The 13,292-nt window shown below is 37.5% G+C and overlaps 2 protein-coding genes across 3 annotated transcripts in view; both read right to left on the reverse strand.

Annotated features, from left to right (window-relative positions):
- Nucleotides 1-9,182, reverse strand: part of LOC119770103 (band 7 protein AGAP004871-like) — a 91,145-nt gene extending 81,963 nt beyond the window's left edge. For both annotated transcript variants that reach the window (XM_038264341.1, XM_038264340.1), the window contains exon 1: nt 8,751-9,182. In XM_038264341.1, the coding sequence (XP_038120269.1) occupies nt 8,751-9,018 (268 nt within the window). In that variant the 5' untranslated portion in view covers nt 9,019-9,182. The remainder of the gene's footprint in view (nt 1-8,750) is intronic.
- Nucleotides 9,183-12,600: 3,418 nt separating this feature from the next.
- LOC6048223 lies at nt 12,601-13,187 on the reverse strand. The gene is made up of 2 exons (XM_001865138.2): nt 12,892-13,187; nt 12,601-12,837 (listed from the first exon to the last, which is right to left on the reverse strand). The coding sequence occupies exons 1-2, from the start codon at nt 13,095-13,097 to the stop codon at nt 12,630-12,632; spliced, it is 414 nt and encodes a 137-aa protein (XP_001865173.2). The 5' UTR covers nt 13,098-13,187; the 3' UTR covers nt 12,601-12,629.
- Between the last annotated feature and the right edge of the window lie 105 nt (nt 13,188-13,292).

The raw sequence follows: 13,292 nt of genomic DNA on the forward strand, positions 1-13,292 counted from the left end.
AAATGTTATCTTAGTGGGGGCGGAATCGGTTTTATCTCCTCAATTATCACAATTATTAGGGACAAACTTTCTCCGGGGGGTCTGAGATGATTAGATTAGGCAAGTTTGTTGTGTTTATGTTAAGGTATGAGTTGTGTAACAGATTTAAGCAATTTAAGAGCAAGAATGTTTTTTCGAAATAGTGAAAGAATGAAAAAGACTCACACTGTCTCAGCTGATGCGTTCAACGACTACATCATCTCTGAAATTATAAACATAAGCAGCACTTTAGCAGTAGCAGCAGCAGCGAAGTTTAGCATCTGAGCAATTCTCTACGAAATCGGTCTTTTTTCTTCAATTTTAATTTTTGTATTTTTTAATCCGGCTGAAACTTTTTTGGTGCCTTCGGTATGCCCAAAGAAGCCATTTTGCATCATTAGTTTGTCCATATAATTTTCCATACAAATTCGGCAGCTGTCCATTAGGGTGGTTCATGGATATATGAAAAAGACAAAAGTGTTCTATTTCGTTTGCATCAACCGGAATTTCAAAGTTCTATGACCCCAGAAGCTAGCCTGAAAATTTGAGCTCATTTGGTTAAGGTTTAGTTGCTCCAGTTTTGATCTGAAGTTAGTATGGAACTTGATTCAATTTAATATGGAGAATTCTAACTTTTTACATGTTCTTATAGAAAATTTCCCAAAACCCTATCAAATTTTCCTATTCATAAGTTTCTTATAGGTTTTGATCCGGGGAACAACTTTGTAGAACATCGCAATGTGCTAAGAATTGGTCCTGGAAAGATACAGGATGTTTTTTAGAGTTTACTTTTTTCGGCAAAATTTCAAAATATGCTAAAAAAAATTAATCTGTATCTTTTCGGGATCATTTCCTAGCGCTTTGCGATGTTCTACAAAGTTGTTCCCCGAATCAAAACCTATAAGAAAACTCTGACATGATAAAGTTTTATCGGGTTGAGGAAAACTTTCTAGAAGAAGAGTTAAAAAGTGAAAAATAAATCAATTAAATTTATTGAAATTCCATTCTAACTTCATATCAAAACTGGAGCAACTAGACCATAACCAAATAAGCTAAAATTTTCAGGCTAGCTTTTTGGGTCATAGTACTTCAAAATTCCGGTTGATGCAAACGAAATTGAACACTTTTGTCTTTTTCATATATCCGTGAGCCACGCTTCTGTCCATACAAAAATGATGCATGAAAATTCAAAAATCTGTATCTTTTGAAGGAATTTTTTGATCGATTTGGTGTCTTCGGCAAAGTTGTAGGTATGGATACGGACTACACTGGAAAAAATAATACACGGTAAAAAAAATTTGGTGATTTTTTTATTTAACTTTTTATCACTAAAACTTGATTTACAAAAAAACACTATTTTTAATTTTTTTTATTTTTTGATATGTTTTAGAAGACATAAAATGCCAACTTTTCAGAAATTTCCAGGTTGTGCAAAAAATCACTGATCGAGTTATGAATTTTTTTATCAATACTGATTTTTTCAAAAAATCGAAATTTTGGTCGTAAAAATTTTTCAATTTCATTTTTCGATGTAAAATCAAATTTGCAATCAAAAAGTACTTTACTAAAATTTTGATAAAGTGCACCGTTTTCAAGTTATAGCCATATTTAAGTGACTTTTTTGAAAATAGTCGCAGTTTTTCATTTTTTTAAATTAGTGCACATGTAGGGAGCGGCCGTGGCTGACTGGTTACGGTATTCGCTTTGTAAGCGAATGGTTCTGGGTTCGATTCCCATCTGCTCCCAACGAGAAAGTTAAGAACATAGAAATCTGAAATGATGAATATGAACGAAAAATCAAAGTCGCTCGAGGTGGGGTTCGATCCCCCGTCCTTTGGATTGGTAAGCAAAAAATGCTAACCACTAGGCCACGACGACTTGGTGAGCATAGACTGGAATTAGGAATACTGTTACAGAGAGCGAGTTGTGGCGCTATAACCACGGCAAATAGTGTCCAGGGCATTCGTGGAAATACAATGTCCCATCCCAGAGGGTCCCGGAGTACCAAACCTTCTTAGCATGGTGCTCCCAACGAATACAACCAAATCTCGGAGCGTATGGTGGTGTGTCCCCACGCTTCTTCCTCCCCTGTCGATTCAGAATTGTGTTGTTGTTCGAACACTCAGTGCTCAAACTCAACCCAATTACGAGTCATCTCTGCGATACGGCTTTACGCAGTAGGCCTGGCCGCTTTAACGCTTGTGATGTTTCAATGCATTCTAATGCAATGGCGCACTACAAATGTTAATAAATGACAAGAAGAGTGCTAGGCGTCATCTAACCTAAGGCACTCTCCAGGATCCCTTCGAAAGATTGGCTGCGCTAGGGTCTGATTAGATTAGATTAGATTTTAAATTAGTGCACATGTTTGCCCAGTTTTGAAAAAATATTTTGAAAAGCTGAGAAAATTCTCTATATTTTGCTTATTCGGACTATGTTGATACGACCTTTAGTTGCTGAGATATTGCAATGCAAAGGTTTAAAAACAGGAAAATTGATGTTTTCTAAGTTTCACCCAAACAACCCACCATTTTCTATCGTCAATATCTCAGCAACTAATGGTCCGATTTTCAATGTTAATATATGAAACAATTGTGAAATTTTCCGATCTTTTCGAAAAAATATTTTTGGAATTTTCAAATCAAGACAAACATTTTAAAAGGGCGTAATATTGAATGTTTGGCCTTTGTGAAATGTTAGTCTTGATTTGAAAATTCCAAAATATTTTTTCGAAGAGATCGGAAAATTTCACAAATGTTTCATATATTAACATTGAAAATCGGACCATTAGTTGCTGAGATATTGACGATAGAAAATGGTGGGTTGTTTGGGTGAAACTTAGAAAACATCAATTTTCCTGTTTTTAAACCTTTGCATTGCAATATCTCAGCAACTAAAGGTCGTATCAACAAAGTCCAAATAAGCAAAATATAGAGAATTTTCTCAGCTTTTCAAAAATATTTTTTTCAAAACTGGGCAAACATGTGCACTAATTTAAAAAAATGAAAAACTGCGACTATTTTCAAAAAAGTCACTTAAATATGGCTATAACTTGAAAACGGTGCACTTTATCAAAATTTCAGTAAAGTACTTTTTGATTGCAAATTTGATTTTACATCGAAAAATGAAGTTGAAAAATTTTTACGACCAAAATTTCGATTTTTTGAAAAAATCAGTATTGATTAAAAAATTCATAACTCGGTCAGTGATTTTTTGCACAACCTGGAAATTTCTGAAAAGTTGGCATTTTATGCCTTCTAAAACATATCAAAAAATAAAAAAAATTAAAAATAGTGTTTTTTTGTAAATCAAGTTTTAGTGATAAAAAGTTAAATAAAAAAATCACCAAATTTTTTTTACCGTGTATTATTTTTTCCAGTGTAGTCCGTATCCATACCTACAACTTTGCCGAAGACACCAAATCGATCAAAAATTCCTTCAAAAGATACAGATTTTTGAATTTTCATACATCATTTTTGTATGGACAGCTGCCGAATTTGTATGGAAAATTATATGGACAAACTAATGATGCAAAATGGCTTCTTTGGGCATACCGAAGGCACCAAAAAAGTTTCAGTCGGATTAAAAAATACAAAAAAAATCGAATGACCGAAATCCTAGAGAACTGCTCATCTGTGAAACGACCGACTAGAGAGGCGTCAGAAGACATCTTTATTCATGTTCCTTTGGTGTATGACTGATGAATCTTTCACCATGTAGTCTCAGTCCCATTAGGGCCAGTTGTGCAACATTGTGGAATGACTATTTGTGCACTGACTGAAGACATTTTATCTTAAAAAAAACTCATTCTAAAACGCAAATTGATATTTTAAAACTCACAATTTGACCTACTAAAAACAAACTATTCAGAAAATTTTCCACCGAGTCACGGTTCAACTCCATATCCAGTTTCACCCAACATACAAATCGCGCTCAACTGCGAAGGCCACGTGGCCAAACGAGAGTCAGCTGAGCAACAACAAAAGACGAGAGCAAAAAAAAAACACTCCAAAAATCTGTGCATAAAAATGAACTGTGCCACTACAAAGCAGCGAATGCGTGGAAAACCTATCGAGAAAATTGGATTTTCCAGCAGTGAGCTTGAAACCTTAAATTTTGAAAACGACGGGAAAAACTGGTGACATGTTTTAGAGCCAGCCAACAACATAAAGTGGCAATCGAACCGGCAGGGAACGTTGGCGATTAATTGGATTAGGTTTAGAAATTTGGAAATTGGAATTGACAGTAATCAATTGGTGTTTATGCGTAATGGAATTGGGTGGGCAGAAAAACAATAATATTTTTGAAACAAAATGTATTTTTTAACTAAAATTCAAGACTACACAGTAAAATAAATCAAGATAATATCATAGGTTATATAAAATCTGGAATCGTGAATCGATGTGTGAAATTACATAAGTCTATCTGGAATTGCACTTTTATTCATTAAGTTGAAGTAAAATTACATTCAAAAGAATTACAATATCAGGTTTTACACCAAAACAAAATACGCAAAATACTCTTTTGGCTCAGTAGAACAGCGATACCAAACGAATGGCTCGCGGTAATAGCTTAAGTCAGGCTCATGTCAGGCTATATTTTAGAAACTTTACACTAGTTTTTTTTTAGAAATTGACGAAAATTACCTTTTTTAGACCACCCTAACACGGCGTAGGTCACCCTAACAAAAACAAATAAAAAAATATGGGCCTAAGTTCTTTGGCCAGAGTCTCGGCTCGAAACTTCAAACACGAACCAAAGCAGCGCACCGAAGATTGGCAATGACGTTTTGGAACTTTGACAGTCTGCTACGCGTGAATTACCCCCATTATCGGTTTTCCGCACGGGTGAAGTGGATGTTGTTGCACATGGCTGAAGTTGGAAATTTGGCAACAAATCTTTGGGTAATTCTCTACCAACTCACACGAAATCGGGAAAAGTTGCCCCGACCCCTCTTCGATTTGCGTGAAACTTTGTCCTAAGGGGTAACTTTTGTCCCTGATCACGAATCCGAGGTCCGTTTTTTGATATCTCGTGACGGAGGGGCGGTACGACCCCTTCTATTTTTGAACATGCGAAAAAAGAGGTGTTTTTCAACAATTTGCAGCCTGAAACGGTGATGAGATAGAAATTTGGTGTCAAAGGGACTTTTATGTAAAATTAGACGCCCGATTTGATGGCGTACTCAGAATTCCGAAAAACGTATTTTCATCGAAAAACACTAAAAAGTTTTAAAAATTCTCCCATTTTCCGTTACTCGACTGTAAAATTTTGGAACATGTCATTTTATGGGAAATTTAATGTACTTTTCGAATCTACATTGTCCCAGAAGGGTCATTTTTTCATTTAGAACAAAATTTTTCATTTTAAAATTTCGTGTTTTTTCTAACTTTGCAGGGTTATTTTTTAGAGTGTAACAATGTTCTACAAAGTTGTAGAGCAGACAATTACAAAAATTTTGATGTAGAGACATAAGGGGTTTGCTTGTAAACATCACGAGTTATCACGATTTTACGAAAAAAAGTTTTGAAAAAGTTACTTTTTGCGTTTCTCTTTGTTTCGTCGTCCGTGTCTGTCGCGGGTGACCATGAATGGCCATGATCGATGACGACCAACTTTTTCAAAACTTTTTTTCGTAAAATCGCGATAACTCGTGATGGTTATAAGCAAACCCTTATGTCTATATATCAAAATTTTGCAATTGTCTGCTCTACAACTTTGTGGAACATTGTTACACTCTAAAAATAACCCTGCAAAGTTAGAAAAACACGAAATTTTAAAATGAAAAATTTTGTTCTAAATGAAAAATGATCCTTCTGGGACAATGTAGATTCGAAAAGTACATTAAATTTCCCATAAAATGACATGTTCCAAAATTTTACAGTCGAGTAACGGAAAATGGGAGAATTTTTAAAACTTTTTAGTGTTTTTCGATAAAAATACGTTTATTCGAATTCTGAGTACGCCATCAAATCGGGCGTCTAATTTTACACAAAAGTCCCTTTGACACCAAATTTCTATTTCATCACCGTTTCAGGCTGCAAATTATTGAAAAACACCTCTTTTTCACATGTTCAAAATGGAAGGGGTCGTACCGCCCCTCCGTCACGAGATATCAAAAAACGGACCTCGGATTCGTGATCAGGGACAAAAGTTACCCCTTAGGACAAAGTTTCACGCAAATCGAAGAGGGGTCGGGGCAACTGCTGTGTGAGTTGGCGGAGAATTACCCCTTTATTTAATTAATGCAAAATTTAAAGCCAAGCTACAGCAAACCGGTTTGAAAACATAAGATAAATAAAAGGGATGATGATTTGTTGCATAATCTTACTTAGGATAGCGGTTTAAATTGAAAATTTAATTTTTTTTCTGTTTTTGAATTTAACGAAATTTTGTCTATATTGTTAGGTTTTTAAAATATGTACAACGGTTACAGAAATTTTCACAACAAAGTATTTTTCGGTTCGTTCCCATCCAATCTCATGTTGGTAAACAAACGACGCCATATTGCCAATGGTGTTCGATAGCTCATATCAGGCCATCGCCGGCATCGCCAGGGCCCTCATTTTGGCCAAAGAACCCCAACGCCAATGTGTGCACGATCGGACCATTTTTTCGAATCATGCAGTTATTGTGGTGTTTAAGATTCTAAAACTTGTTTTGTATTCATGCACCTAGTTTATGTTAGAATTATGATTTTTATTTATAAAAATCTAAAAGCTGCGGAAATTTAAGTGGTAATCAGGGTTGTCAGGACAAAATTGAAAAAAAAAACTAGCCAAGTATCAAAAAAAATCTGGCAGACAAATATCTAACAACTATGATGCGTTGAGAATTTAATATAATTCGAAAACATGTAAAATTTCGCTCAATTACTTGATATTGAAATAAATATGTATTAACTAAATATTCCGGCTGACACTTGAAGTTTCTGGCTTTCCCAGAGTTAATTGGCAATCTTTCCACCCCTGGTTGTAACAGCTTAACTCAATTAGAGCTGACAACTGATATTTGTAAATCCCAAATATTCAAAAACTTAGATACAACTAAATTTTAATTTGTTTAGCGATTTGCGAGATTCTGAAAAGTTGTTCCTTGTCTTATTTTGCACATTTTTATTAGTAAATGTTACATAAAACGATTTACTTGGCAAGTTTCGTGAGCAATTGAAAAAAAGATTCCAACTATAAATGAACGAAACGTTTTTTTTCGCAGTTGCGACCGTAGGTATTTAATACAGGAAGGGGCCACTGAACTGTAGATTGGATTGATAATTTGGATTGAAATATAGAAAAGTTTATGATGAGTATGCTTGTAAATATTTTTATCAGATTCCTTGCAAAATTTGACGTAACATACTACAAAAATTGGAGGAGTTAATTAACTGGATACCAAAATATGATTTTTTGAAAATAATATCGAAAAAATTACAAAATAGAAAGAAAAAATCCACCTTTTATACTAAAACTGCGATAACATTAAAATTTTAGCGATGACCAAGACACTTTTGGGTACTATAATGCCCCTAATCGCATTAATATCCCATATGCATTTGCATCGCTTTTGAGTTATTGATGCAGTTTGGTTCAAAAAAGTATCCTAATTCAGAAAAGCCTATAACATCCAGTCCTACTTTGTTCTAGAAATCAGGAGGATATCCAGTTTTTCGAAGAAAACTTAACATGTAGCCTTATGTATGGGACAAACTTCAAATGCGTTTTTCTCAGCTTGCTGTTTTTGCATATGGGACATTTATGCGAACATGGGCAGTATAATTCTATTAAAACAATGTTATTGGGCCAATGTCGAAGTCTAAAATGTTTACTTCAAGATTGACCCATTTGGACCCACTTGCATTGTTATGCTTAAGTTCTCGTTATTAAAATACTGTCAGTCCAACATAAACCGCACAAATTTCATACATTCATCAGAAAATCTCGATTAGTGACGGAATGCAGTAAAAAAATCGATTTAAATCAACTAGGCCAAAAATCTAAGTGCGTCTACACAGCACAACCACAACGATTTAGCAACGCCCAACCCGGTGAAAGATTGTGTCAAAATAAGAAACAGCTACACCTGTTTTAGCATTTTTGAATGCTCAAAATTGAAGTGGGTATCCAGGTTTTTAAGCGAAGATGGCGTTCTAATGGTGAACGTCCGAAATGTCAAAATCACGCAGTGGAACCAATATTACAAAAGAAGTGTGCCATGGCATGACAGCCACATTTGTTTTCTTATGTTGGTGCTACTGCGTGATTTTGACATTTCGGATGTTCACCATTAGAACGCCATCTTTGCTTAAAATCCTGGATAAAAAACAAGTTGCATAGATGCTCCAATTTATTGTTATGCAACTTGGTTTCTATACCTACTTCAAAAATGCTGAAACTGGTGTTGTTGTTTCTTATTTCTACGACTAGAAACTTGTTGACAACGGTTACTGCAACTGCTGTGCAACAAATTCGCCATTTGAACGGACCACAAAAGGAAATGAGCCAATTTCGTGGCGTGTACCTAAATCTAATCGTATTGACACCGTATTTGTTTGTGCTATAAAGTTTTTACTATCCGCGGGACGTCACGCAAATTAATTGGCGTTTCCACGCTGATCATGTTTTGATCTCCTTGATCTTGTGTTATGATGTTCTTTCAGCCATTTCCTGTCTTTGCCCTGTCACACAATCCAAACACACATCTCCCCCCCCAACACACACAGAACCCGCACTCACCGGTTCGTACCCTGAGCGAGTCGGAGATCGGAATGGCCAGCGAGTGCCGATCGTACGGTGACAGCTGCGGCTGCGGAAGCCTCAACGGTGTCGTCTGGGAATGCTGCGGATGTTGCTGGTGCTGTAGGTGCTGTTCCTGCTGCGGATGCTTTGGTACTTGAGAAATCACTGGAGGCACTGCCGGTGGCGGTGGTGGCGTCGGCAGTGGCAACACTGGCGGTGGAATCGTCCCCAAGTGCTGGTGGAACTCCGCCAACTCGTCCTGCATGACGACAACACACGCGCGCGATCACTTCTTCCCCGCGGGAGATTGTACGGCCCACTGGTACCGCGCGGATTCGTTCCTGGAGAAAGTACTTGCCGGTTTCAAGTCGTCGCGGACGCCCCGAAAGGAGTACAACGAACGTATGAAAAGAACCGTTTTGAGCACGCGTCCGGCCACTACTGAGAAAGGCCCCGCGTGCCCCGACTCGACCTGGCGGCGCGCGGATCTTCAGGATGGATGCGCACTTGCTTCATTTTCTCCGCGCCACTTCTTCTTGGTGGTGGCGGCGGCGGCAATCCATCCGGCCAAGAAACGCCGCGAGAGAAAGAGACCTCGGCGGCAGTATGAGTATGTATAGTTTTGGCCAGCCAGCAAATATAAACATTTGGCGCAAAATAACGAGCTAGCGCGCGCGGTTTTCGGTCAAATGCGCAGGAGGTTGGAGGGCGAGATTGACGGAACACGGAGGCAGCGGAAACGGCCAAGACTGGCTTTCCCGTGTGTGTGTCTCGGCGCATAAACAGCATCAACAACAACAAGCCAAACGCAGATCGTGATCGTGAGTAAGAATTGTGCGGTGAGCCAACATGGATGGCCTCTGCGCGCTAAATAGTTGAAGTTGTCGGTGGCCTGGCAGCAGATGGTAATCGGAACGGCAGCAATGGCAGAATTGATGGCCACCGGCGGCTTAATCCTGCGGCACTCGTAAATCAAATCGATTCTGAGTAATCCTCGGGGATCGACACGGCGGTGGTTTGATCAGCGTTAAATAGTTGTAAATTGAAGATGTTTAATTTATTGAACATGCTCTGGATACGTTTTCAAAACAGGCCTGGCTCGATTCAGCCCAACAAGAGTTTGTATAATTACAAATGGTTACGGTAGTCGGGAATGTACGTGTGTCAAACGCGTTCTGACTGGAAATCCTTTTGGCCAGTTGTCACACTAACATTTATTTTAGGGTAAGTCAAGTTAGCACCTCAAAGTTGAAACTGAGCAGTTCTCTACGAAATCGGTATTTTTTTTAATTTTAATTTTTGTATTTTTTAAACTGTCTGATACTTTTTTGGTGCCTTCGGTTTGCCCAAAGAAGCCATTTTGCATTATTTCCATATCATTTTCCATACAAATTTGGCAGCTGTCCATACAAACATGATTAATGAAAATTCAAAAATCTGTATCTTTTGAAGGATTTTTTTTTATCGATTTGGTGTCTTCAGCAAAGGTATGGATTAGGACTACACTGAATAAAAAAATGATCCGGGAACCGGTGCCTTCCTCACTATTTTCCAACAATGGGTGATAACGTCATTCGAAATCCGGACACTTAGTAGCATATAATTTTTGTTATAGCTGACAAAAAATCATGTAAAAAGTTGGAAATGAAGAAATATCATCAGGATGTCAGTTTTAAGAGAATGCATGCAAAATATGTCTTTTCTATCAATTTGTCATCAGAATTTGAAAATCAAAATGACTTGTTGTGCTTCGAATCCCGGACACTGATAAAAGCTGATTCGAAATCCGGACACTCGTTTTTGCTAATGAATCGCACAAATTTGGACTGAAATGTTAGTGAATGGCATTCTCTAGGTCTCAAATCAGCTGTTAACACCAAAACAATCAACTTTTTATATAAAAATTTGCTTGAATTTAAGGAAATCTAAACCATAAATTTCTGCTTTGCTTTCCCGGTGCTTCGGACGTCTATGAAATATTTCACGTGAAATGTTTCGCATTTTTGGTAATCTTATAATTTTATTTTATTTAATTGTTTTGACATTAACTACAGCGTTCAAACAAACTTTAAATGAAAGTGGATGTTAGAATTCATCAAATAACCCATTTTTGACATTTATAATGCGAACTTATATCCAAATAATTGATAAAACAAGATGAGGTGTCCGGGTTTCGAAGCGTCCGGGAATTCGAATCATGACGTTATGTGATATGATGCGTTTGGACACAAATTTCGTCTAATTTCGTTAAGTTCCGGAATACAAAAACCCACATATCACTCAAGGGCTCATAAGTGGCATCATAAGTGGTCATAACTCGAGACAGGGTTGCCAGATTATCAATGTTTCGGATTCGTTGGAAAGGTCTTTCAATTAACTTACCAACGATGGGTTGGATGATGGATCCGGACATTGTTTACATACATTTAAGTGAGATCCGGCTACAAAAAAGTATATAATTATCACATAAGTGGTTATGACTCGAGACAGGGTTGCCAGATTATCAATGTTTCGAATTCGTTGGAATGGTCTTCCAATTACCTAACTAACGATGTATAGCATGATGATTTTTGGTTTAGTTTACTGCCGTTTATTCAACATCCGAAAATATGCGAAAACACATTTTTATACATAACTTTTGAACTACTTATCGAAACTTCATGGGACCCTAAACCAAGTCGAATGCGACTGGTTTGGTCAACATCGGTTTAGCCAGTGCTGAGAAAACTGAGTGACATTATTGGTCACATACACACACACATTTGTTCAGTTTTCGATTCTGAGTCGATATGTATACATGAAGGTGGGTTTTCGAGCTTTAAATAAAAAGTTCAATTTTAGAGCAGGATTATAGCCTTACCTCAGTGAGGAATGCAAAAAGATTGATTTCGTAAAGAATTGTACTCCTATAAAAAATAGCCCCTTTTCATGTTTGGGGTGGTTCTGTGTTTAGGCTGGTACAAATATTTTTAAAAGTTTTTGTCACCCCCCCCCCCCCTTCTAAATTGGCCCGAAAAATCAGGGGGCAAAAAAAATTTTTTTACAATAAACTTCAAAATTTCAATGAAAATTCAAGTGCAACCAACTGAAATCAAATTAAAATACATTCTCCTGCGTTTAAAATCATTTTTAGCATGTTTGGGTTTATTAAAAAATCTTAAGATTTTTTGAAAATTTTCGATGCAAAATCTTTTTTTCGATACAATTTTTGTTTTTGTCAGATCTTAGATTTTGAAAACTAATGATTGCAAAACAACTGAACTAGTGAAAATGCATTTTAAAACACTTTTTCATTTAAATGTGAAGACTATGGCTTGTTATTTAAATTTTTATATTTTTTATTTTGCCCCCTTGACCACGGCCAGGGCCGAGGGACAAACACTTTTTTAAATATTTGCATCGGTCTTAATAGGCTGGTCAAAAGAAGAAATTTTCTGTTAAGTAAATCAGGTCTGAACATAGTTTTTTGTTTCTTTTGGGCCTTGAACAATCCTTCAACAATTGGAATCTTTTTTTTTTTCGTTATTTTAATTTCTATTTTTTCCAAATTCTAAATTCTGTCAAAGAATAGTTAGCACAAAAACCGGATTTTATTTATGGAAATTTTCAGTCGGACAAATTCCAGCGGATTTTTTTACTGCAGGGTTGTTGAACATACCAAAAAAAACTGAAAAACGCATTTGATTGCATTTTATTTTTTGAAAAATATGTTCTATCTGGGATTCCTTTGATCTATATGTGGATTCATTCAAACTGATCAGCTTTCTTTTGCCACGAGGCGAACTTAAGTTGGTTCAGCCGTTCCGGAGATGATGTTTCGTTCGCAAATTCGTCTAAAAACCAATAATTATTTAATAAATTATTTTTATTTCGCCCCTAGCTAGCCGAGCTCCCTCCCGCTGTCGGTGCTGCTCCCTCCTTCAGTGGCGTCAACCGGCCATGCTTCTTCATCTGGTCCAGCACGCCGGCAAAGTTAGTGGTTTTCTTCTTGGCCGATCCTTTGGGGCCACTATTCTGCGTTCGAACGCGCATCTGCGGCAGCGGACCATCGTCCATGAAGTCAAACTCCTTGTTTTTGGTGGGACTAAAACGAAAGAAAATTAAAACAGGATTCTATGATGATGGTACTCGAACTCACGTTTCCTTCTCGACCACCTCGGTGGTCTTGGGTCCGTCGTCTTTCGGAACCGGTGACGGTGGCCGCCGGCCGGGGCATTTCCAGTTCAGTTCCAGCGGGTAGGTGCCATTCTCGAGCGCTACGTAGGCGTTTTCCAGCTCTTCCGGCGATGGGATCAGATCGTCCAGCTCACAGCACTGCATGGACCAGTTGTCATCATCGGCCATGGTTTCGGATTGTTTGGCGAAAATCTGCACGGGTTCCGCTCGGCCGCTTTACTGCGACTGTTTGTAAACAAATTTTTGACGAGGTAAAGTCAGTGTTGCCACATGCTCGTCTGTATCAGAGGGTCCAAAAATCTGTCTTATCTGCACTAAGCATGGCGAATATCTGTACCATTATCTGTACGGCATAATTTTTTC

This window comes from Culex quinquefasciatus, chromosome 3 (genome assembly GCF_015732765.1).
Source record: "Culex quinquefasciatus strain JHB chromosome 3, VPISU_Cqui_1.0_pri_paternal, whole genome shotgun sequence".
In the NCBI taxonomy this organism is placed as follows: domain Eukaryota; kingdom Metazoa; phylum Arthropoda; class Insecta; order Diptera; family Culicidae; genus Culex; species Culex quinquefasciatus.